Source organism: Mesoplodon densirostris, chromosome 9, assembly GCF_025265405.1.
Source record: "Mesoplodon densirostris isolate mMesDen1 chromosome 9, mMesDen1 primary haplotype, whole genome shotgun sequence".
In the NCBI taxonomy this organism is placed as follows: Eukaryota; Metazoa; Chordata; class Mammalia; order Artiodactyla; family Ziphiidae; genus Mesoplodon; species Mesoplodon densirostris.
The window spans coordinates 112,920,005-112,946,619 of NC_082669.1; the positions used below are offsets into that span (position 1 = coordinate 112,920,005).

Here is a 26,615-nt window from a genome sequence, read left to right on the forward strand (position 1 = left end):
GGATAAGCTACCTGTGGTCCACCCCTGCAATGGAACGTCATTCAGCCTCAGCCACTGGCTCCAACGCGGTGAACCTTGAGGACATGACACTCAGTGACATAAGCCAGGCACAGAAGGACACAAACTGCCTGATTCTACTCATATGAGGTCCCAAGAGCTGTCAAATTCAGAGACAGGAGGTATGATGGAGATTATACATCCCTTTGTATGAGGACATGCTTACTGATGTCACCATGTGACAGGGAAATAGTAAAGAAGATGAGCTTCCTGAGGATGGAGACTGGGAGCTGGACAGATAGCCACGCGGGCGCTGGACATCCCTTCACACTCCGTGCTGAGATCACTTAGGATGAACTCGTGGCCGACAGGAGCTTAAAAGGCATCTCCAGGTGCACCTGCCAACTCGGGCTGGCACCCCACGTCATATGATGAAATCCCAGTCCTACTGCAGCTCCTGCCAATCAAAAGGAACGGGCCCCCCAGGACAGTCCGGGCCTGCGGACACCCCAGGAGCCAGGAGGCTCAGGGTGGCATGGCCAGCTTCCCAGAGGTGGGGCTTCCTCCGTGGCCCCCGGTGAGGGACAGCCAGTGAGGCCACCTCTGGGTGACCCAGCACATGTGATCCTTGGGAAGCCCCACCATCCGCCTGGCGCTCTCCATTTGTTTGAAAAATTGTGGTGAAATATGAAAAACCCTGGGCAAGGAGAGGTCTCGGACAAAAATGTAAAAGGCACAAGCTTGGAAAATATCTCGGCGGCAAAACCAACATTGCTACGTTTGAGCTCAGTCTCTAGGTGAGAGAGGAACGCTACCAAACCCTGATCCTGACCCAAAATATTAACCCTGAGTTAGACATGTGTTCGCAGCCACAGGAAAAATGTGTGGAAGAATTTTACAGGTTGACCCCTGACTTTCCCGCCACAAACCCGGGCAGAGAACGAGCCCCCCAACTCAGACTTCAAACCGCATCCTGTCTGCTCGCTGACAGACCAGACAGTGCTGAAAGCCCCTTATGATTCCTGCTGTATCAAAGGCTTTACTCCTCGAAGCCCGTGTGCCTGGTCGAGGCTCCAGGCTGTGGCTGGCTGGGCTGCCCGAGTGTCCCCGGCCAGCCTCAGAGCCCAGGGCCGATGCAGGCTCCGGGCTGCAGGAGAGCTTGGGAGACGCATTCTTCGGTCCTCCTGCAATTCATTCCGTTAAGAAAAGGAAATGGGAAGAAAGGTTTCGTGTCCAGGCCCAGAGCCTTTGATCATTTGATGAACGCGGGCCGGCAGCACGGGCCTCCGGCTTCTCAGGCCAGACAAAGGTGGCCCTGGCCGCCCGGCCCCGCGAGCCCGGCCCAGAACAAAACCCCGGCGGCCGCTCGCCGGGGCGGCCTGGGAAAGGCCCACCTCGCAGGCCGAGGGGCCGCCCTGCCCTTTGATCTGTCCCGAGACTGCAGCCTGGGCCCCGGGTCAGGGGATTTCACAGCACGGGCCCCCGGGCAGAGGGGAGCAGGTCAGGAGCAGAATGAGGGGTGACCAATCTCTGAAAGAGCCTGGAGACCGCCCTCCCGGGCCAGTTCCACATGGCTGGGCTTGCACTGTTGCCGCAGCCGAGCTTCAAGTGGGATTTGACAGGACGGGGCAGGCACCTCGGGCCCAGGGGCTGGCGGGGCGGGGGGCAGCCGGGATGGGAGTCGGCCCCGCCCCCGGGGCTGCGGCACTCTCCTGCTCCAGGTGCCCTCACACCTGCTGGGTGGACACCCGGGTATTCCCCCCGCCCCGGTACCGGTACCGCTGGGGCCCCTGTCCTTCGGACGAGCCGGGCGCCATGCCACACGGTGTATACGCAGTGGGTTCCTGTGTCACTTGCTTACGCACAAAGGCGGCACCTCAAACACGCAAGGGGATCTGCACTGTCGGAAGGCATTTGGTTTGATAGGGAAAGGCTACACGTGACAGCAGACAGGGGAGCCCGAGGATGGGGAAGGAGCAGGAAGTCCGCTGCGGGCTGCAGGCCTGTAGTGACTGCGCGTTTGCAAATGAAGAGACAGATACAGTGGATGGGACACAGCGGCATTACTGGACGGGGAACAAACGACCTTTCAGCCAAAAAAGGTAGCTTTTTGGGTCTAAAACCAAAACACGTTATTAAAAGCACCATCAGAGCATTTGCATTTGCTTCGTTGTTTCTTTGTTTGCACATCACAGCTCAGAGCTACTTCGGGGCGTGAAATACGGTCTCTGGTGGCGTGAGCCTGGCCCACTGTCCCGCACCCCTGCCTCCCCAGCCACCCCCGCCCTGGAGCCAGCAGGGGGCCAGTCCTGGGTCCAGCTAGTCCTATGCTTACTAGCTGTAGGGCTGGTAACTTGCTCCAGCTCTCTAGTCCTTGTGTGTAACACAATGGCTATTATTTTATCCTCACACATCGATATAAGATGTGTTCTGTTTTTCTTTTAACCAGGAGAAATGGAGTAAGACAGATGCCTATTTCAGAGATGCTGACAGTTGTGTGACAATGTATAGAAACCCATGTCTATAATCAGTGTCTGCTCTTATTGCCAGGCAAAGGATGAAGGGTGGGTGTCCTGGAAGGTGGGCGCCTTAGCTAAGAACACACGTGTGCGTGTGTGCATGAGTGTGTGTCAACGTAGAGAGGAAGACGTTTTCACAGGCGGGAAGGAGACCGTAAGACGTCACTCACCCCAGTGTTTCCTTCCCAAGTTCCCTGGAGGCTGACAGGCATCTCAAGAACAAGGAAGTGCCTTTTCAGGTCAGGTTAGGGTCTCCCTGCTGACGCGTGCATGGTTCTCCCAGAGGCGGGTCTGAGGGAATCTTCTCCCCCTTGACTATGGAGCGCACTCTGGCCTCTAAGGGGACACCTCATGGGTCTGTTCTGTGGACCACACTTGGGGAGCCGCCAGCCCCGTCTGGCCCCTGCACTCTCATGGGTTAAACTCCACCCAAGCCATGAACTCATCCCAGGTCTGTGCTCAGATCACAGCACTCTAAGCCCAAGTCCCCGGACACTGTCTTTAGGAGGGAAAGGCCCAGGACCACGGAGAGCGATGCATGGGCTAAAACAATGCTACAGAGGGGCATCCAAAGGTGACCTATTTTAGAGACAATCACTACAAGAGACTTTAGGTGGCTCTGAATTTTGCAAATATGGCTTTAATAACGGGGGATTTGTTTACAGCTATTCGGAGCTGAAGCTGAAGGATCAGGGTCACCCTCTCCTCACTCCTGACGTTACCACAGGACGACCTCGGCGAGCACTGACCCATCACCTACTGTGCGCTGAGCCCAGGGTGCAACCCCGGGCGGACGAGGGGACAAAGGAGCAACCTTAGAAATGAACGTGCTTGCTGCAAACAGCTTTCCTGCGACTCCGGAAAGGGACAACAGGCTGATTTTCCCCAAGGCTTTCTGTGACTACTGCACTGAGGTTGCCAGGGCAACCCCATCCGGCTCTGAGCCACAACAAAGCAGCCCCGCCCTGAGTCTTACCTTTGGCCATCTTATTCAGAACCATGTCGATCAGGATGTAGGTGCCGCTCCTGCCCGCGCCGTCACTGTCAATAGAAGGAGAGAGATGAGGACACAACGCACCATGCTGTCCCCACTCCCCACACGCCAACGATGGCATCTTCCCTCTGTACTCAAGGGGGGCCCACGAGAGGAGAGGAGGGCAGGGTGGAGAATTGGAGAGGAAGAGAAAGAAAGGGGGTGAGGGGGGTCAGGGTGGGAGAGGGGAGGGGGATGGGAATGGAGGGGGAGGGGAGGGGAGAGGGAGGGGAGGGGGAGGAGGGGGAGAAGGAGGGGAGGGCGAGGGGAGGGGAGAGGGAGGGGACGGGAAGGGAGGGGAGGGGGAGGGGAGGGGGAGGGGAGGGGAAGGGAGGGGGAGGGAGGAGGATGGGAATGGAGGGGGGAGGGGAGGGGGAGGGGAGGGGAGGGGGAGGGGAGGGGAAGGGAGGGGGAGGGGAGGGGGAGGGGGGGAGGGGAGGGGAAGGGGAGGGGGAGGGGGAGGGGAAGGGGAGGGGGAGGGGAGGGGAAGGGAGGGGGAGGGGAGGGGACGGGAAGGGAGGGGAGGGGGAGGGGAGGAGGAGGAGACTGGAGAGCTTTCAGCCCTGAGCTAACAGCAGTGTGGATTAGCTATCGTGCCTGTGCTGATTTGTTCCTTTCTTCCTTTTTTCTCCCCTCTTTGGTCAAAGATTCAGCACATTTTGTCAGAAAAAAAATGAAATAAAGAAATGCCTGGCGGTGTCAGAGTTGATGACATTCGTATTCAAAGTGTCTGCAAGTGGCCGGCTGTGAGCGGGGGACGAAGGGCGGGCGCGGGTCTCGTGTGTCCACACCCTCGGGGTCCGTCTGTCCGTCCCTCTCAGGAGTGGGGTGCACGTGTCCCCCGTCACTGCAACAGAGTCTCTTCATGCCCCCTCGTCCCCCAGCTGTAATGGGAATAATCACCACCTGGACGAGAGTTGTAAAAACGTTCTGAATTGTGGCTCGACAATAGCCAATGAGGGAAAAGGAAGGTGCCTCTTCTAGGAGGAAGTAGCCCTGCACCTCTCCTCCTGCATCATGTGCCTTGAGACGGTCCTTCGGTCAAGCAGGCTGTTCTCACGCCCACAGGCAGCATGTAAGTAAGAGGATGGTGTTTACACTTATACTCCTGGCAGAATCAGCCAACTTAAGGAGAAGACCAGCGTCTCCATTTCAGGACTTGGGGAGCTGTGTGACTGTGCTCAGTCTCGGACCTGTGGGCCGCCCAGCGGACCGGGAGCCTGTCGGTTATCCTTTCACAGCAAAGCGTCACTGAGTTTGGCCTCAACGTGTTTCTCAAACAAACGGTGGAAAAAGCCTCGGTTGGAAAGAGAATGATTCTGCATTGCACTGTGCCCACCTGCGCTCCAGAGGTGGGGATGCCGCCACGCCAGTGTCGCCGACGCCCGAGTGACCGGCCTGCGGCCGAGGGTTTCCTCAGTTCCCTTCAGCTCACATCACACAGCTCTGCCCAGATCTGCCTCAGAACTAGAGATGGTTGTGCTCCACAGGAGGGTCAAAGGTGTTCTGGTCCAGTTCTCGAGGATACAGACCATACTCTGTGTTCCTCGTCTTCTCTCATGGACCAACACAGAAACACACACAAACAGTCATGCAGGTGCACACACACAGGCACACACATTCCACACCCACACACTCAGATACACACACACATGCAGGTGCACACACACAGCCACACAGGCACACACATTCCACACCCACACACTCAGATACACACACACTCATGCAGGTGCACACACACAGCCACACAGGCACACACATTCCACACCTACACACTCAGACAGATGCACGCACAGACTTCTTGACTGACTGGACACACTTGGTGTTTGATCTTTGGAGACCTGACTCCTATTTATCCCAGGCAGAAAGGAATACTCTGCAAGACAGTTCTAGACAGTGGAGCACACTTCTTCACCAAAGTAGGTGGGTGGGGAGCTCGGGGGAGAGCTCACCCTCGGAGGGAGTTTTCTTCCAGTGGATCTTTCTTCTTGGTTGGGGGGAACCCACTCGAGGACACTTGAGCCACTGAACTTTTACCCGAAGGCCACTCGTTGGATTCCAGGTCTGTCCCGTTCATAACTGGCCCGTCTCTGCGCAGGGTCCAAATGTCTGCAAGGCGTGCTCGGCCGAGACCCCTCCACACACCACACACACCATCTCAGAGCGTTTGCGCAGCAGTCCCAGGAGGGTTTAAGACAAAATAAGTGTATATCCTCGGTTTCCTTTAGAAGCACCAGTTAGATATACTTATTAAGCCATCAGGAGGTTCAGGTCCTATATTTAACAGCGGGTACCTTTGAGGCGTGAACACGTCTTAATCCAGGTTAAAAGCTGTACTTGCCTGCAGTGGACAATTATTGGACAAGAACGGCCCCTGTAGCACTTGTTTACTTTTCTGAAATAAAGAGAGACACAGAAGTTATGATTATGTACTAGACTCTGCAGCAGCCATCCAAACAACCCATACGCCAAAGCAAACAGACCGTCTCTTGGACATCATTTTGCAATACCCTGTTTTGACAAAGAAGATCAAAATTATGCACACATTTTCAAAGGTTTATTTTTCTTTTCAATATTAAATTATTAAACAGAGCTTTGAAAACAATTCTTACATTTTCACAGTTTTCTTTTTCCCTTTACAAGTACGAACTCTGGCCTGAGGTCAACAGATCCATCAGTTTGAGCCTTCCTCCCCCCTCCCCCCTCCTCTTGGTTGCTCTAGTTAATTTGATTTCCGTTGTTGTTGTGATATGTCTAGATTCTTCACTTAAAGTTTTGAGTTTTGCAATTTACACTCGGAATTTCTTACAGTCTAGACATCACACTGGAATGCAACATTACCGTGATGTCTCAGAACAGCATTTTAAAGACCCTCTTGATCTGTCAGTTTTGTAAGGATATCTAAATTACAGAGAAGCCTCAATTATGTCCAAGACACATATTTCCATTTTTATAAATCTGATTATGTTTAAAACAACTTGTTTGTGCAGATTTTAGGTTAGAATTTATGAAAATTAACAAGAAGCGTTGATTATGTTTAAAACAACTCGGTTGTGCAGATTTTAGGTCAGAATTCATGAAAATTAACAAGAAGCATAGATTAAGATTTTGTAACCAAATCCTAAATCACTACAGAGCGCTGCTAGGAAATTCACTGTATAAGCTTGATAGTTTTTGTTTGATATTTTTGTTCAGTGAAACAACTAATCATGTTTACAAATTATATCCAAATTCTCAGTAAAATCTTTCTAAATAAAGAAAATTAAAGACAGAATTTTGGTTAATTGGAGGAAAAAAATGTGTGAGGGGGGTGTGCTCTAAAATGTGCTGTGAATTTCTATGATATAAGACGTGAAGTAAAATTTTAAAAAGAATGACAGTAGAGAAAAATCTTTTTTCTTCATGCCGGAAATGGGAAAATGTCACATTTCTCTGCAAAGGCTTGTCTGCTCAGCATGGAAATAGTTGAAAGTGGAAATTCAACCAGCGGGTTCTTTTGCTACAAATCCCTGAGACGGTGTGGGATTGGGAGGGAGTCGAGTGCTGTAGCTGATGGGTGAGCTGAGTGGGTATTTTAATGTCACATAAAATGACATTTATTGCCCAAATGTCAGAGCTGTGTTGCTTTCCTACTTCCGCTATGGAGTGAACAGAATAGGCGCTTCGGAAGGGAGACTCCACCCTCAGAACAGCACGAGGGAAGTGGCAGGAGGTGGCCGTACAGTCCACGTAAGATGTGCCCGGAGACGGCCACGCCCGGGGCCATCGGGGCAGCGGCACGTGCTCTGTGGCTGCTCCCTGGCTGAGAGCCAGGCTTCAAGCCCGGACCTTAGAGAGCCTGGGAGGTGAGGACCCAGAAACCCGGGTACAACAGGCTGCTCAGCGTCCTCGTGGCCACGGCACTGCTTCTGCTGGAGCCTATCCTTGCTTTTGACCTACACCCCAGTGTTAGGGTTTAGGGGAGAGGAAAGGGGAAGTGATTAAGTTGAGGGAACGTCTGTGCCAGGATCCCTGGAAAGTTCTCAGCCCTTTGAGAATAAGAGATTGGAAAAGAGATCTACCGGCTCCTTCTAAAACCTCCCCTTCTCGACTCAGGTTGTCAAGGCAACGGTGAGCTTTAGCTCCGACAAAATAGATGCCAGGCCCCAAGAACTTGTCTCCAGTTGAGCAGTGGGGAGCCCGCCAGCCCAATAAAGGCCGTGTGTGCGCGCATGCACACGTGTGTGTGTCCAGGCATGATGCACGCGCTGTGTGTGCGCGTGCACACGCGTGTCTCCAGGCAGGATGCACACGCGGTGTGTGTGCGTGCACACGTGTGTGTGTCCAGGCATGATGCACGCGCTGTGTGTGCGTGTGTGTGTGCGTGTGCGCAGAACGGAGCTTGCTTGCCCGTGAGACCAGAGCCGGGGTGTGCACCTTCAAACAGTACTTCCTCCTGGACGCTTCTCAATCACGGAATCTTTTAGGTGTGAACCACCTCAGCTCGGCACCTCCACCCCCCTGTTATGTTTCCTACCTGCCAGGCCTGTCTGTGTTTCTAAAGGCTAAACTCAACTTTTGGTCAATCCCCCAGTTTTGCTCATTTTTTTCTGATGGGGCCAAGCACAAAAAAGGTAGATTGAAAAAGAAACAAACACAATGACAAGATGCCCTTCTTTGAAACGTGCTGGTTTCAGGAAAGAACAGCATAAGGGAACAGCAGTGCTCCACGTACAGCTAGCCGGTCGGGCCCCCTTTGGCCAGACGCAGTAGGAATCACCTCCTTGGCTAAGAAATGTGGCTAAAAAGCAAATTACTGGCTATTATGGCTGTGACTTGCTTCTCCAGACTGCAATTCTGGTCTCTATTGTACGACATGTTTAAAATGTTCTTTTCTCCAGCGTGTTGTGACTGGCTGCCTCGGCAGGACCCAAGAAGGTTTCAGTGTAATTTTAATATTCATGCCAGCCCCTCCCTGTGCTAAACCTGTTTACAAACAGCCACAAGCCATCGAGGAGGCGCGAGTGGAAATCCAGTGTGCGGCCACGGTTTAGAATTTTATTTACACAGAACCAGGTACTTGTATTATTACCACATAAAGCATCACAAGGAGAAAAGCAGAAGCATCACACGGCCCACCAAAGCGTTCATCTGGTCGACCCGAGAGAGAGATGCGGATAATTCATGAAGATGAGCAATGCACAGCTGTCTGGCTTTACTTTTACTGGAACAAATCATCAGTAAGCAAGAGGCCGCAAACATTGAGTAAGATGGGTATCGTATCTACTGCAAGAGGAGGCATTCACCGAGAAAGAACGATTAGTAATACAAACCAACCCATGGGTCACTGAGTGAGAAGGAACCGCCATGCAACCAACAGCAAGCAAAGGTCAGAGGTCGTTAGAGGCTCAGAAAGGGGGCTTCCCACTCTGTCCCTGCAGTACAGTCACAGTTTCCAATGATCACTTTTGTGACTATGCAACTGGGCTCATATTACTAGCTGCAACATCACAAAAATGACACTGGCCACCGCTCATTAGCTGGCAAAGTAAGGGTTGTCCATTTCTACAGGGAGCAGCGTTAGTGGACGTCATTGCGCACAGCCAGGAGTGAAAGAGCAGCAGAGAGGGAGAGTTCTTCTACAGCGAAGCCCTCGCGGGTGACGCTAATTATCCCTTAGCTTAGCAGTTTCTCTTTAAAGTGTAAATGTGCTCCCTCTGGGCGCCAGGAATATTTAATTACACATCTCGGTGTCTGACGACCGCGCTCGGCCAGAGCGGGAACGAACGCGGGTCTATTGTTCAAAGGGAGCTGAGCCGCCCCGCTGCATTGAAATGACCAGTGTCTTCAGAAGCCGGCTCACCTTCTGATGGCTGACATCTGGGGGCTGCTTGACACCGAAAACCACAAAGCAGCGATCCGTGTCTGAGCGCGATGTGCTCTGAGAGTGTGATCATACCAACGGCCCAGGTAGGACATGAGAGCAACCTTGTCCGCTAGTGAGGGCAGGACAGCTTTCTCTCTAACGAGACGCTCAAAATCGGGCCCGGGGGGGTTCGCGTTCCTTTTTATTTACCGAAACCTTCTCGGGCCCTATCTCCTGGGACTCTGGAGAAAGGGAATTTGGGGAATCAGATTTTTCTTCCTGACGAACTGTAAGCACAGAGGGTTGGTGATGTATTGTCCAACTCCATATATGGATACGGAGCTAGAAACACGCCCATATGCATATATGTACAGACACACTGGATGAGCACCAAGACGGCAACGGCCGTGTGTGTAGCTGCATCCATTTTGCCAGTAATGACTGTTTTTTGAAGAGTCTATCTCAGGAAATGTGCTCTAAGTAAGATTTTTAGAAATAAATTCGTATTAAGAAAATGTAAGTAATGGCCAGGCAATCGGGATGGAGTGGGTCTGTCCAAGAGCGCCCAGGACCCCCTGCTGCTCGCGTCCTCTGCCTCCCTGGGGAGGGGGACAGGGCGACAGGCGAGACGCCAAACTCGCGTCTCGGCTGAAGCTGTTTCACATGCTATTTAACACGCAGGGCTATTCAAATAAAGAAATTTGTTTTGTTTTTCAAAGTGGGCTAAAAGGCAAAAGAAATAGTATCAAAATAACCTTCAGAATCTGTAACACAAATTCAAGAAATCCAGAGTTATGCCTGAAACCCCATCTCTATGACAACACGCCGTTTCAGCCTCCCTTGAGTTACGTATCTGTGACTGTTCAGATACAAATCACTTTACGAATACATGCAATTAAAGTCATTTAAAGAGCATTTCGCCTTTATTCTCTAATTCCTTGTTTTGAATATTTATCTGTTTCCCATACTTGTTAGGTTTCCAATCAGCTAAACGTAAGGGAGGTTCTAGAAAGCTCAGAACGTGGTTATGGGTGGCCTTTGACACCTTCATTTTCTCTCTAGATATTTTTTAACTGTCAGCTTCCAAACTGCACCACAAATACACGGTAATGTGGGAACTCCAGCCAGGTGTTCATCCAAGGTCATCCGTTTCAGAATCTGGGCCTAGCTCTCATCATCATAGCTAACCAGCTGAGCACCCAAACGAAAACTCTGGGCTTTCTTCACCAATATCCTGTGAAATTCACACCCTAGGATTCTTCACCACTTGAAGAATCTTATCGAGAACAATGACCACATTTCCACGATTCTAAGATACCCATCCCCCCTCACATTTTAACACCTCTGAAGCTAGAAAGCATCTTACAGTTAATGTGTGAGTTAACATAATCTCCCCTCCCCTCCCCTATACACAACATAAATAGATGTATAACATACAAATATTAGCAGATGGCACGTCTTACAGCAAACGGCCCCTTGGACCCAGGAAACCCCTTCTCTCCGTGTCCGCGCTCAGCACGCTAACCCGCCAGCGGGCCGTGGGTCTTACCTGCGGAAATCCAGAAGGGACCTCGTGGAGGAAGGCACTCCCTGGTCATACCAGCTCAGGAAGTGGAACTGCGTCACCGTGCGAGTCTCGTTGGTTTGAAGGTTCTTCAGGTAAAAGCTCCTCACGAGGAAATCCTCGCACCAGATGTGCTCAGAGACCAGATGCACCTGGGCAGGGGGAGAGCGGACGGGGGTGTGTGTGCAGAAACAGGTGTTGGCTGAGGGCCCAGCTCGGCTGAGCGCGGAGCCACATTGCAGAGAGAGGGGTGGGGACCACGGGGGCATGTGGCGGGCGGGGGATGCTGGTGAGCAGCCCCGCCTACCTTCCCAATTTCAACATAGTTTACACAAAATATCACTTGGTGTTTTTTTTTGGTTTTTTGTGTTTTTTAAATGTCACTCTGGGGCATAATAGTCAAATTATTGGAAAAACCTGTTACAGTCCAAACGATTCCAGTTTCTGTCTTTTCTAAGCCATGTAAACCTTTGACAAAAATCACCAGAGAAAAATTATACTTTTGAGCAAAAACGCCACACGAGGTTCCACTCTCACTGACATGTCATCAGGGAGGCACCGCCTGGCTGTAGAAAGAGGAAACCAAAGGCATACACAGATGCTGCCGGGCCCTGAGCTTGGAAGCCCAGGGCAGGGACCCCAAAGCCACGACCGGCTTAGGGGGAACCTCTGTGCTTCTAACGTGGGTCCTGCTGTGGGACTTTGGCATTCTGAATAATTTTAATGCAAAACAGGGTCAAAGGACACACTCCAGTACTCGTTTAACTGCCCAAGTTTCCTTAGTTCCTTCTTGTTGTGGGCAAAAATCCAGCAGGAGAAATGAGCTTGCCTGCAGGGGACCCTCAGATAAAAAGGCCAAGCACTGCGGACACAGACCACTGGAGACCAGCAGGGGCCGGGGTGCAGGCGGGATGCTAAGAATTAGGGACAGTGTCAACAGAGGCTTCTTTCTGAAAACGGACCCACTAGGGGCCTGTTATCCAGAACCAGGCTCAACTGACCACCCAGTGAGGTCATTTTTTGGTCCTTTCTGTCCAAATTTGGATTCATAAAATTAAAAAAATGAAAACCATTTCTGCCAGAGTCCCCATGGCATAGATGTCTGGAGGGTCTTGGTGTCTGTTGACCACGGGCCTGGGGACACCGCCTATGGGGACCGACTGCACAGCAAGGCTTCAAGGGACAGCGGCTGGCGACCGCACAGGGCAGGCCCACCAGTGCCCGCCACAGCCCATGGCCCCCAAGCCCACGGCCCACGGTGGCCACCCAGGGAAGTACCTCATAGACGTGGTAGAGGTTGGAGCCCTCATCCGGCCAGTAGTGGTAACACTGCCTGACGCCGTTCTCCGAGAGGGGCGTCAGCATGACGATGACCACACAGCCGCTCTCCCACACCATCTGCAGACAGATAGAGACTGGTGTGAGTGGCTGAGCCCCATGACATGCGTAGTTAGTGCCCCAGAGACACAGTCCAAATCTATTCCGTGCACAGGAAATTTATTTCATTTTCATTAGACAGTGGACTCTGAAGCTGCTTTTGCATCTCTGAATATGCTGGCCCCATAATTTGCATGTTCCATGGAATATTAAAAAAAGAATCTCGTAAACTCGTTCCACACCTTGTAAAACCTCCTCAGTTGTACATTCAGCTGCCTGGCTCACCCCGTTTTGGTCTGTAATGCAGGACAAACAGGAGACTGGTCCCACAGCGGGTTGGCTGGCCTGACTCGGACACACCACTTCTCCGTGGGACACAAACAGACATTAGTGGATGTGTTCGTTTTCCACTACTTGTCATTATTTGTGCGACTGGACAAACAGTTTGCTTTGTGGAGCTGCCATCCTATCGGAAACAGCCCTGAAAGTATTCCTTCCCAAGTGCATTACAGCCACGGGTCCCTGCCGGCATTTCGTTTCCTTTTACCAAAAGATAGCAGTACTGCCCAAAGGAAAGCGCACCCCAAACTGACTTAATCATCCATAACAGCCACACCAAACCCAGCTCCGAGACACAAGAAACAAACGGGCCCACGTTTAAACACCAGACATGGCAAAGACACAAAGGCTCTCGAACTTGGCTCCTTTGCAGACAAGACTCACAACTTTGTGGCCGTGAGCCTACGTACTTGGAGCATCTTTGCTAAAACCACTGATTCTATGGGTTAAACGTCAGGGATAGAAATAGTCAATATTCTTAAGGCCCCTCTTAGTGTATCATTTATAGTGGAATTCAAGGGGACTTGCTGCAGTGTTTACAAAAAAGCCCACATAAACGTGACTTACGCTCAAACCCACACGCTTTCCTTCTCTTTAGTGCAAACCCAACAACAGGTGAGAAGTCAAAGCCAGCGCCCTGCTCTAAGCTTCTCAGGCCTCCAGACCCACCCGCCGATCTGTCCTTCTCACACGCAGCAGTTTAACGTGCCTTGAGGAGGGGCAGAAGCCTAGTGAAACCATTACGAAAATGAGGAGAAACACAGATTTCATGAGTGCAATAAAAACACAATGATCCAGGCCATAAACTCATCATCGAGGCTCCGCTTGTGCCCCAGGAGTGGCGTTAGGAAGGCCCTCCCCCACCGAGGTCCTTCCATCTGGGGACCCGCCTGGCTCTCTGAAGGTTTGGTTAAGAGTGAATCCAAATGAAATAATTGAAACGAACAACCCCAAAGGCACTCCTGGGGATAATATTTCTTTTGAGGCCACTGTGTGAAAGCAGACAGGGGACCTGACTAAATCAAACCAATCTCAGCCCACGCGGGCACCAGCATCACAGGGTGGTTCCCACTCCGCCAGCCCTGCCCGTGTGGCCTGGAGCCTGTGCGGGGGGTGACAGCCACCTTCGCCACCTTTTCCGGTCTCCCACCGTGCTGCCTGGCCAGCTGGACCCCCGAGCACACCGGGAAGGCTGCGGCGGGTTTCGGAGGGAATGCAGGATCTGGTGGAAACCCCAGCTGAGCAGGTCCCGTTCCCGAACGGGAGACGGCACTCCCGCCCTCTTCCTTGGCTTAGTTTTGCAGTGTCATGCCTGGCGTGAGGAAGACGCGATTTCTGTGCCCGACCTTTGAGAAACCTGCTACATTTTTCTCTTCAAGGAAGTAAATAACGACCCGGATTCCCTACCTGATCTGGCTGTAGTCCACTGAAGCCAGCACTTTGCTGAATTAAAGAGCAGTGGTTGAATACCAGAGAGGGCACTTCCTAGCACTTTCCGTTCGGTTAAATGTCAGACAACACAGCATGCATGGTCATCTCCGGTTCATTGGGCACATGTATTGGGCACCTAACGGTAAGCAGGTGCTGTCAGCCCTGGGTCAGAAGAAAGCTGTCAATGTGGATTAAACGTGGCCTTACATGTGGGATCCCGAGGATAAGCCCCTGGTGCTGCGTTTGGAGAAGAACCGGAAATGCCCCCCTTTTCGAGAGCTTCTCCTAGAACGCACCAGCACAGGCCAGGGAAGCCCACCCTGAAGGCACGTTATCACCCCGCACACAGGGGACGGGGGCAGGAGTGACGGGACCACCGGTGGTGACGATGCCCACCGACTTCTTCACTGGTGGTGGTGTCACAGGGGTCGGGGTGGCTATCTCTGAGGTCCTGGGCTGTCATAAAACACTCCAGCTACACCCCGCCACCCACGCCTGTGCTCCCAGCCCCGAGTGGCACTCAGAGGCCACCCAGAGAAGGAACACACAATGACAACGCAGCTGATGCAGCTGAGCCTGGGAACCTGTTCACAGTCATCAGACCCAGGTGAGTGGAAAAGTTAACATGCGGCTGTAGTTCAGACCGTTGGCCCAAGTGACATGAAATACATACTCTGGAGGCAATCTGACCCAACTGAGTAATTTACAGATTGTTGGTTAAAAAACAAACACCATATTGCTCTTTGCAACCCCGCAGGGGTTGAACTTTGTCCCCTGAAAAGACATGTTGACGTCTTAACCCCTGGCACCTATGAATGCGGCCTTAGTTGGAAAGAGGGTCTCTGCATATGTCATAGAAATAAAAAGACGAGGTTATACTCCATCAGGGTGGGTCCTAATCCAACACAAGAGGAGGGAAACACCACGTGAACATGGGCTGGGACTGGGGAGACGCCGCCAGGAACACTCGGGGCACCTGAAAGCTGGAAGGTCCTCCTCTCAGAGCTCCCGAGAGAGAGCGGCCCTGCCGGTACCTGGAGTTTGGACTTCTGGCTTCTAGAACTGAGAGAATACACTTCTACTGTTTTAAGCCACCCAGCGTGTGGACATTTGTTACGGCAGCCCCAGGAAAGGGATGCACTCACTGACACCTGCCCTCTCCAGCCCCAAATCATCCACAGGTGTTGAAAAACATCAGCTCCAAGTTCTAATTAGAGCAGATGGAAAGAAACTACAGGGTCTCTTCATTAGAAGTCTTTCTTGAGCACCAAGTGTTTAGCAAACAAAACTCTTTCAAAGCCCCACTGAGACCCGATTAAAGGCAAGACAATCCACCTGAATGGGTAAAAGGCCAGGGTTTCTTCTACAAAGCACTCTGGTCTCTCCGGGCAGGAAGCTTCTCCTCCCTTTACCTGGATCTCTTGTGATGAGCCCCTTTGCACCTTGTACTGGTCTCGTCTGTGTTGGCACGACTTTCTACTACCAGATTGTCATCTCCTTGAAGACTAGAGCCTTGTCTGGTTGCCATTTCTACCTCCCAGGCATCTGGCACAGGGATTTATTACAGTTGATGCTTAGTTGAAAACAATACAGATTTTAGAAAGAGATCATTTGAATAGTTCTGTAAAAAGAGAACTCAAAGAAAATGCTATCAAAGGCTTGCCTGGCAGAAGTGCTCCTAGGACTTGCTCAGTGCACAGAAAAGTGGTTTTTTTTGAAGCGCGTGCACTGTCTGCATGCCCACTGCAGCTGCTACTGCAGGAGGTGGGGCAGCTTTTCTCCAGACCAGGCCGAGCGTCCTCGCCACACGACCCATTTCCGCTGCCAACTTCTTTTCAAAGTTTGAACGCAGATCAGCTTAAGCCTGGCGATGAGGGTGCTGACAAATTTGAAAACGAGAAGGACTCAGAGGCCTCAGAGCACTTGCATTTTATGTCAGTCAGCTGTAACCACGTGCTCTGAAATCTATTAAAGAAGAAAAACAGCAGCGTCTATGGCACCTTTTACAGTGCCCACCCCCAGCCCCGCGCTCGCCCTGTCCAGAGGACGGTCGTAAGAAACGCGCCATGAAGCCTTTCCAGACTCTGGTCTGCTTTGGCTACGCAATCACAGGCCCTGAGTCAAACTGTGAACGCTGGGGGTGGCGGTCTGGCTACATGAGGATGAAGGTGATGAAATCTTGATCACATCTTCTACGCGTGACTCACACCCACCTGGTTTGCTTCTCAGTAAACAAAGCTGTCAGCGTGGGCTTCCCTCGGAGATAAAACCCTGAGGTAATGGTAGCAAAGCTGATATGAAATGCTGACACCCAGGAAGGGCTGAGCGGGGAGGAAGGCATCTCCCAGCTGTTAAGATCGGAACTGATCCCAAGCCAGTCTCGATTCTGGATAAACTGCAGCAGCCACCTCTGGATGTTTTCCACCAGCAAGCAGGAGAAACTGCCTACATAAGAGACACGTGCCATTTCACCGGAATTGAGCAAGAGTTCTTTTGCAAAGACGGAACAGCCTGCTTGTGTGTCAAGCAGAGGCGATGTGGCTGGTGTGGCCATTTAGCATTTCCACAGCGAGGCCACTCACAGACCAAGCTGCCTGTTTATCCGAACTTTGTGCAGTTGCTGCAGAGGTGTTTATGTCAGGTATGTGACTGTATGGGGAGTCACCTGGGCCCGGGACTCTTGTCCCTTAGAATCACTTACAGCTCCCTGGCCTGCGTTTGTGTTTCAAGTTTAACATGCACGTTGACTTCGTAGGTAAAAAAAGTGCCACTGAGGCTGCCATCTTCCTTTTCAAAATCAGGACCTGATGTAAATGCATCAGATCCGCTTGTGAATCAAGAGAAGGAGGAGGAGAAAAAAGAAGAAAGAAGAAAAAAACAAAGAAAGAAAGAAAAAAGAAGAAAAGACAGACTAAGGAAACAGTGTTACACAGAAGAGCAAAGTGTTTTCAGCTGAGGTCCATAAAAATCAGTTAAAAAGGAAACTCAGGCTGTGTTCTTTACCCGAGCCTGAGCTAAGGATCTGCCACGTGCCTGGCGCGAGGATGCGCTGCCGGGCTCGCCATACACGACCGCGCACAGCCCTGCGCAGAGCACGGTCTCCAAACCCACGTTTACATAAGATGATCTGACAAAAGTTTCCTTTTATCTTGAAAGGTTTGTGAATTCATGTATGGAGAATTCAACCAGACTAAATATTTGAAGTAAAATTTCCTGGAAAATCTAGGGCATGTGCTTAAAGTACTTGTGAATTCATGGAAATGAAAGATCAGGTTTTTCCTAAGAAATTCACTGTCCTCAATTCCTTTAATTTAATCAAATAATGTGCTGTAACATCAAAGTTCACAGGGCTCCTGAGTACATTTCTCTGGCCACAATCTCTTAACACTCCAGAATCAGTAAAATCTGCAAATCCTTCTCTTTCCCATCATTCGCTGCCCAGGGCTAGTGCTGGATGAACGTCCAGCAGTGACTCGGCATGAGCTGAGGGACAGGGACTGGAGGACGTCCTCCTGCTCTAGGTCCCGCCTCTTAGAACACCCTGACATCACGAGCCCTGACGTGACCAGGCGTCCTGCCAGGGGGCACTGGGGTGTCTGCACGGGCGCACCCAGCGAGGGGTCACCTCTGGGTGGTTCCAGGCTAGGCTCCTGGGGGCTTGGGTGATGCTGGCTGTAAAGCAGTCACCTGTCAGCTGACCTGCCCAGAGGTGGGAGCCCGGGCGCGCTCTGGGAACGGGGTTGCCACCTTCTGGCTCCCTGTCTGCTGGACCCAGCGTGGCCCCGGCACACGGCTCACTCCTGTAATTCGTCAGGACCTTTCTACTGCATTTCTGCTTCACCCCCCTGCGCAGTAAGTCCCTGGAGGAAAAATCTTTATGTTCCTTCGGTCTTCCACGGTACTTCACTTGGGTTTCTCCTTGACCATCCTAAGAACGACGACTGATGGGTGCTACGGAATAAAAACACTTGATTTAAATCAAGCCCATCCGTTTGGAAAAGTGCACTTGCCCAGTTAAGACTTCATAGCAGAATGTACTTTCAGAAAGTGGGAAACAGAAATCAACAGGTGGACTACTTTCTTGGTAAATGTTAATAATAATAATAATAATAATAAATGTCGACACTAATTGGGCACGAGCTGAATTCCTGCTGACCTCAGCAGGCCTCTGCCCTGGAGTCTGTGGCTCAGCTCCCCAGCCTCTGATTCTGTCTGAAAGTTACCAAAAAGTTTGTCAAGCAAGGTGGGCAAGGCTGGAAATTCTAGAGTGTCTCCCCCAACCCGGCCCCTAGTGAGTGGGGAACGGCCACCAGTCTCTGCCCTGGAGGGGCCCCGGCCCTGAGCTCAGGCACCGCTGGCTGGCTGGGGACCTCGCGCGCCGACTGTAGCGTCCATATCCGCAGATGGTCCACACGCACCTGAATCAGCCACCGCGCTGCCTGAATTTCTGCTTTGTCTGAACATACAGAAGGAAAGACGTCAGACAGCCCACGGCCCGCATGGATGGGGCTCCTTGGAACGCAGGGGTGGGACGGTAGGGCCGGGGGCCGGAGCAGCTCCAGGACAAGTGGGTGATGCCCGCCTGGACAGCTCAGGGCCGGGCAGCCTGCGCCTGGGGCTTGTCCTCCCTCCCTGCTCACAGCCCAGAGGCCGCTGTTCTCCGGGAAGGCTGTCCCCGAGCTCCCGAGGCACCTGGAGCTCGTGTGTGAGCCCAGCGGGCCTGGCTCCCGGCAGGTGGGCAGGCCTTCCCTCCTTGCAGGGAAACCTCGGCTCCTGGAGAAGCCTTGCCCCAGTTCTAGCCTTGGACACACGCACGCACATGCACACGCACACCTGGAGGATGTAGCTCACACCCTCTGTGCCTGGAGGGGAGGCACCATGTCCCCTCCGTCACAGCAGGGGGCTGGCCCGCGACAGCCGACAGTCCCCACAGCGGGATGGCCTTTCTCTCCTCTTCACGGAGACACACCTGCCCAGTCACCGCCCCCTCCTCACTTTAAGGCCAGTGGGGCGGTAAGAAGCATTTCGGACCACACAGATCCCGTTTGAAACCCGCCTGCAGCTGCCGCGTGGATTTGGGGGAGTCGTTTGGAATCCCTGGGCCTCGGCTTTCTGTTGGAATTGGGATCCTGATTTTCGTTTATTCTAGTGAAATATACATAACATAGCAATACCTTCTTCACTAGTTTTAAGTGTCCAGTTCAAGGGTATACAGGACATTCACCCTGGGCCACCATCACCGCCACTGGCCCCAGAACTTTCTCATCTCCCCAAACTGAGTCTCTGCCCCACCAAACACCAACTCCCCGACCCCTCCCCAGCCCCAGGCCCCCCACCAGCCCCCTGTCTCTGCGGGACCCCGTCTGGGGGGACCACACACTTGCGACAGCCTTACCCCAGGTTGTCAGGGGCGTTGGGTGAGGTCACGCACCCCGAGCGCCTGCCCCGGGCCCAGCATACGGTAAGCGCTCAATAGCGGTTATCCTCCTCTCTCCTGCTAATTTCCTCACGTGAACTTGGACCTGGACGTCGGTCTGCCTTCTCCCAGAGCTGCCACCTCAGGCCCCGGGGACACGTGGGGCTGTCCTCACAGGTCAGAACATGTTTCTACAGGAAGGTCGTGGGTCGGGCATGCATTTGGTTTGGAATCAAATTTTTAGAACACGTCATGTGAATTCAGAGAAAGAATTCTAATCGCGGGACAGCGAACAGCGCTGTGTGTCCCGGCAGAGCCCTCGGGGTGGGGAGAGGAGTCAGGAGTGGGGGTCCCGGCTGGGGCAGGAGACCCCTGCCTCGTGGAGACCGCAGTCAGGGTGGAAGGGCTGCTGCTGAGTCACGCCTACGATGGAATGCTCCAGAAGTGCCGTGTCTGAGCGAAGACAGAGTCTCCCCGACCCCTCGTCTGGATGTTGCCCCTCAGTCCCGAGCCTGCCGACGGCCTCGGGCGTCGCTGCGTATCCCTGGCCCTCCTCCGCCCACCTGCCCGCCCTGTGGCCTCCTGCTGCGGTCACTTGTCCTGTTGCAATGCTGCCACGTTCGGGGCTTAGTGTCTGTTTTCTTCTTTGCCATCGTATTGGGTGGAATAATGTCCCCCAAAGTCACACCCACGAACCCGTGAACGTGGCCTTATTTGGAAACAGGAGAAGCAACAACCTGCTGTCTTCAGCTCCCAGCCTGGGCTCCTTTGTGCCGTGGGAAAGGGGACCCCACCGTTCACATGAACCCGCCTCACAGGGGCCTTTCCTGTGGGAATTTGCTCATCACAGACACAGAATAAGCCCCTGTGAGCTCATCCCTGGGAGGGGCTTCAGAGCAGCACCCAAGAGCTCAAATAAAAGGAAGATGCTTTGGGCTTCCCTGGTGGTGCAGTGGTTGGGAGTCCGCCTGCCGATGCAGGGGACACGGGTTCGTGCCCCGGTCTGGGAAGATCCTACATGCCATGGAGCTGCTGGGCCCGTGAGCCATGGCCGCTGAGCCTGCGCGTCCAGAGACTGTGCTCCGCAACAGGAGAGGCCACAGCAGTGAGAGGCCCGCATAATGCAAAAAAAAAAAAAAAAGGAAGATGCTTCGATATTTTCTGTAACAGGTGCTGAGTTCCTGGGTCAAAACTTAACAAAGGCCGTGAATCCAGACAACGCGATGAGACGTGAACCCTTATTCAGAGGTTTCTGTTCAGCCTATTGTCTTTGACACAGGAAACTCCTTATGTTTCAAATCAGGTTCTGTTCTTAAAAGAGCTTGCACTTCACTGTGGCTTCTGAGAAGCTCTGCAAGAAGTTTGAGAGGCCGGTGTTGTTTCCTCCTCATGCTTTCTGCTGAGCCCGAGGTGGCAGGGGAAGCTGGACTTGGCATGTTTGAGGATGTCGAGCCTGTGACCTTGGTGAGTTATTAATAAAGAGCCATGCCTGCTAGATGCCCACTTCTAGAATATGACTTAGAGGCCAACCCAACCACTGTGACTGTGCTAGGAAGCAAACCACAAGCGCTGAAGTGCCCTCCGTCCCAAGGCCAACACCTCTTCACTGTGTTCTGCCTGCATCCGGATGCCCTGAGGCCGGGTGTGGAGACCATGGGGTCTCTCCCAAGGGCTGTGGAGGAGACAAAGGCAGGCAGGTCTTTCTGCTGCAGGACGGCTCCCAGGCTGTGACGGGCCGACGAGCCCCAGACGTCCTGGGAGGGCCAGCCTGTTGGCCACAGAGTATCTGTTCCCCCTCGAGGGATGCCAGTGCTTCCCGGACACTTTGATAGATGCTGACTGTGTCTCTAAGTATCTTGCACTTCATCTCACCTTCATGCTTTTCTCCAGCTGTGTCATTTAGGGATATTTTCTTTCCATTTCGAGAACGTATGCTCCTTGATATCAGACCTCCATAAATGCTCTAGAATCCTATTAGTATAAATACCGACAAATACTGATGATAAATACTGACAAAATGAATTGTCCCCAACCATGGCAACTACTCGGAATAAGCAGAAAGAAAAACCTACCAGCGCTCCTGTGTACTAGCCACGGGAGCTGGGGCAGGGTACGAACCTCTCGTCTCACGGACTCTGCCAAGATTATAGGGCGGAACGTATAAAACCCTCGACACAGGGCCTGGTCCACGGTAAGTGGTCCACGGATGTGAGCAATGACTACGCTGAGCATCTCTACGCCCTCAGGAGCTTGTGGTTCTGTGGGCAAGAGAGGCTTTCACGCGTGAAGTTACAGCCGGGACCTGGAGCTGATAAAAATGAAACTTCCCCTCTCTGGGGGCACTACACGCCCCTTGTAACTGTGCACATTGGCATGGTGGGTCAAAGCACAGTAGAAGCTGTGGTGATCGTGGGATTCTGTGGGTCCCTTATTCTGCCACACGACTCGGGATTTTCTTTATTCTGCTTGTCCAAGCACGGGGAGCCTGGGGTTGGCTGGGAAGGTGGCTGAGCAGACCCTGGGCCTGCACGGAATTCCAGCGACGCTCTGCGGGCAGAAGCAGGAGCGGTGGGCTCACGGCTCGGGAACACAGCTCCGCATGGCGTGAGGAAGACCCTCGGGCCCGGGCCCCAAGCTCCCCTCCTGGAGCAGCTCCGCCCGGGCTGCGTGACCTCTCGGCAGGTTAGGTGTAACGGGGAGGAGACTCAGCCCTCCGGGGTGGAGGGACCAGCTTGTCCTCAGACTGTCCTCATGCCACAGCCTGATGGCTCTAGGCCATGACCACAGGATTCAGCTCGGTCTTTTCTTTCTAACAGCATGAAGCCACCATGAAAGAGCTGGGCCATGCAGACGTGTCCAGTCTTGGTTTCCTACTTGCCGGGTGAGTTATGTAATCTCCCCGATGCTCGCTTGTCTTGCCTGGGAACTGGGGATGTTGACACCTGTGCATTGATACGCTTACAAGGCAAAGAGCACTGAGACACTCAGCAAATCCTGGATCCCTTCCTGACTCTCCGGAAAAGCCTGCAGAGACCGTTCTCAAGGGTGGAGAGTCAGGAGAGGGTTGACTGGAAAGTTGGGAAAGTGACTGTCAGACCACAGGGAACAGGGAACACGCAATTTGCTAACTTCAGCTATAGTCCCTCTGTCGGGATGAACGACCGGGTTAGAGACGGCGTGGCCACGGGACCCGAACAGCCCAGCTCTGTGGACCACACGCTGCTCCGGCCCCACCATCACCTGTGCCCCGGGACCCAGAAGGCACATCTTCCTCATCTTGTCCTCAGGAGGCCCTCTGTACCAGTTCTGGGGACACCCGAAGTGCCCAACACACAGGAGGGGGTTGTTAGAGCTGCCGAGCAATGATGTGACCTCACGCGCACACCCCACGGTGCCACCTTCCAAGAGCTGCTCCTATGGAGCTTTGCCATGCTGTGGACAATGGGGAAAAAGAGAGGGGACTGGGAGAGGGAAGCCCAGTGGCCTCCTGATTTTCCTTTTATTGGCCAATGTTGACGCGAGTTCTCAACGTCTGAGCCTGGTCTGAGTGTTCAGGATTTTGCTGAATGAAAAGAAAGAGACCAACCTGGCCTGTAAAAGGCATCATTACAGAGTATCCACAAAGAGAGAGACTATAATCTGAGCACCATCTTTTACCGTCATAAAATTAAAATTATAGACAAGAGATACATTTGAATAAAATACAATAATTTAAACACTTATTATTTCATTTCTTTATAGTTCATAAAATAAAGTGGCTAAAGTAAAGTGGCTAAAGAGGTAAGAGTCTTTAAAGCATTAAATCTCTCAAAGGGAATTTTTCACACTCAAGTTTTGGAAAAAAAGATTGATAATAAAAAATATGAAAGGGCTCATATAAATTCTGAAATCAAGGAACATCTGATGAACACCTGTAAACAAATCTGAATTGGCTTAACTGAATCCAAGGCGTTATTCATGATCAATGTATTAAGATCTTATTCTCAGAACAAAATTTAATTTAAAAAGATTCACCTGCCAGAAGTCAGCCACGGTTGCGGGCAGCGGTCCTTGGGTGGCGATGTACGCGGGCTTCCTGGGGTCGTGGTCCATCTGCGGAGACAAGACCGCAGAAGAAAGATGAGCTGAAGAGCCGGTGAAGAGCCAGGGAGGGAGGGGCCGGCTGAGGCGAGGGACGCGGCGTGTCCTGTGCCGACAGTCCCAGCCCTCGACCCACACGTCTGCGGAGTGGGAGACCCCGCTGCTCCTCCCCACGGCCCCTCCTGACTCCCCCGTTTTAGGCGGGGACTGGGGCTCCCCAGCGCCTGGAGCCTGGCGACGGGCTGAATGTTTCCCTTACCCCGGGATGGAGATAACTGAGCAGCGTCGGTAGAAAAGGAGGCCAGTGACCCACAGACCAGATACCAGAGCGTTAACCCACGCACAGGCCGCACGAGGCAGGGTGGTGAGGACGAGGCGAGGGCACCCAGAGCAGCACCCAGGCCACCAACACGGTGACCCGTCCACGGACGCGTGTGATCGCAGAGGAGTTCAGCCGGTATGCGCAGGCTTCACGGCCACCGCTGGCCACGCACAGGGTTTGAGGTAACGTGGCCGAGGTCAGCACTGAGGGCACTGTGCTGGGCAGAGGGCAGGGGCACTGCCGGGGGCCTGGAGGGATCCAGCAACAGTGCCTCCCAGGATGAGTTACTCCCCTCCCGTGGGGGCTTGTTTCTCTTTACCCCGAAAGGGGCTCAGGCCCAGAGTCCTCCTGGGGTCTGAGAGCCAGCGCGGCACACGCTGCCTAGCCTTCCAGCAGCTACCTCCCTGTTCTCTTTCCACCTCGCCAGACAAGGACCGAAAACAAACAAAGGAGAATGCCGTGGTGGGTTTCCTGGCTAGGTGATCTCTCCAATGCAGCCTGCTGGCTTTGAGAGAGGAAGTTTGGCGTAAAAGACCTTCATTACAACATCTAATTCAAAGACTGACTAAGCAGAAAAAAAAGAACATGAGAACGAAGCCTGCAGAGCAAACAGGATTAAATCAGACGGATGGGGCTCTTTCCCCTCCCGCTGGCGTCCTAAGAGGACAGGGAGGGACCAGGCGAGGTGTCAGCAAAGACGTCCTTGCTGTCACCCCCTTGAGGACCGCAGAGGCCTCCCCCAGAAGAAAGTGGGCAGGTCTCCCCTTGGTGGCAGGCGGTTGCCCACTTATCAGACTGTACAGCATCCTTCATCCTTACCCATCCAGGACCAGTTTCTACGCTTTTGACACCTGCGCTTGATGAAGGATTTAAAATGCTCCGCACTTAAAGGTACTTGTTAAGAATACATCTCCCAATACAGTGAAAAACACAGAGGGTGCAACCACACGATTCTACGGCGACACGTGAGGGCGTCAGCTGTAAGCCCCGGGTCACCTGAAAGCCCCCTCCGAGTTGGGGTTTGAGAAGCGCCTGCGTGAGGCGCGTCCGCCTTAACACGAATCCAGTGAATCCCCCCGCACTGCCCGCCCGTCAACACTTTCGGGGCTGATGGTTGTCAGCGTGAAAGGATGCCCCCAGCGCACCTTATAATTATGTGCACCATGAAAGAGGGTAAGAGCACAAAAGAACAGGTGTCAGTTATTGTGACAGAACAACATGTGACGCTAGCTGGGGGGGAGGGGCAGGAGAAGAAGCTTATTGTGCCTCTAGTTTAGTGAGGTTCATAATTGAAACCGGAAATGCACAACACACACAATACAGGTAAAATTACGTTACTCTGTAGCTGAAAGCCCCAATTAAAATGTTTCAGTAGAAAAATGCTTGGCAGAAATAAGGAGTTTTATGTTCAAAATAAGCATTTGTTGGGGGTGACAGCTATTTATGGAGACCCCTATCTCTTCCCTGCAAATAGTTCTGCATGAAAAGTAAAATCCCACCTTCTTTTTAAGTGTGCTTTTTTGCCCAAAGCAATTCAGAGAACAACACATTTTAAAATCGTTAGTACGTTCAACCTAGCACATTTAGTGGCTTTCATGGTGAGAAATGTGATTGAAAGTAAAAATCGGAACAGGGTTTCGGGAGGGTTAATAAGGCCCCCTGTTGTGGGAGGTCCTGATGTCACGGTGTTCCCATCTTTCCCATCTTCCCCATCCACTGCTCGACCCGAGACCGGGACCGGAGGACGTGGGGCTAGGGGTAAGGGGGAGGGGGGCGCTCAATGGCCCATCACTCCCCTCCCCCTTGGCTGCGTCACGTGGCTGCCTCTTGGAAGGCAGTAAGTAATCACAGAGCGGTGACGTGCCACCAGTTGAACAGTAACTGAGATGACCACCACCATCGCCTCATCCCGTGCACATCCTGTTGGACAGAAAATAATTATGGGCAGAATTACTCCGTGCGTGTAGCAAATATAAGGCCACGGGAGCCTCAGCCCAGTTCTGTGCATCTTTGAATGAATGAAAGTAAAGCAAAAATTTAACTAAATACACCGAAGTCTTTACTACACTTAAGATCTCCAAGGTGGGATAAGCATAACTAGAGGAAATCGCGTCAGTTTCTACGGACACGATTTCTCCATCAGGAGCTCTGGGGGCCAACCCAGTGTGGTGGGTGACGATGCCTCCGCCTCCAGCTCCTGGTGGGGATGAGCATTGGCTTCTGCTGACATCTGAGCTAAATCTTCCCCCGTTCTTCCTTGTTGTTTCCCATTTCTTTGTAGTGTACTTTTTACCTGTAGGACTGTTGTGATTACAAACACAAGCTCCAGCACTGTGAATGAAGTCAGGCTCTCTGGCCTCAGTCTTAGTGTCTGTAAAATGGGTGAGGCGGGGGCGGGGAGGCGGGACATGGTCTCTACGGGCCCTTTAGCTCTGGGATTCTGGGATTTTTTCAGAAAAAGTAGACCCCCAAAGTTTGTGTTCAATCTACCGTTCATGTGTCTGACTGAGTCTTATATGAAGATACCACGTGAACTAGGGTGCCCGCAAGGTATGTCCCTATGAATTTCTAAATGCACAGTTTAAAAAAAAACCTAGATGGGCTTCCCTGGTGGCGCAGTGGTTGAGAGTCCGCCTGCTGATGCAGGGGACACAGGTTCATGCCCTGGTCTGGGAAGATCCCACATGCCGCG

At 52.6% G+C, this 26,615-nt stretch overlaps 1 protein-coding gene across 1 annotated transcript in view; it reads right to left on the reverse strand.

Annotated features, from left to right (window-relative positions):
- PTPRN2 (protein tyrosine phosphatase receptor type N2) overlaps positions 1–26,615 on the reverse strand; it is a 686,072-nt gene that overhangs the window by 16,834 nt on the left and 642,623 nt on the right. Inside the window, 5 exon segments of the mRNA XM_060107962.1 lie at positions 3,493–3,557; positions 5,891–5,944; positions 10,944–11,110; positions 12,237–12,356; positions 23,536–23,613. Coding sequence (XP_059963945.1) covers positions 3,493–3,557; positions 5,891–5,944; positions 10,944–11,110; positions 12,237–12,356; positions 23,536–23,613 — 484 coding nt within the window.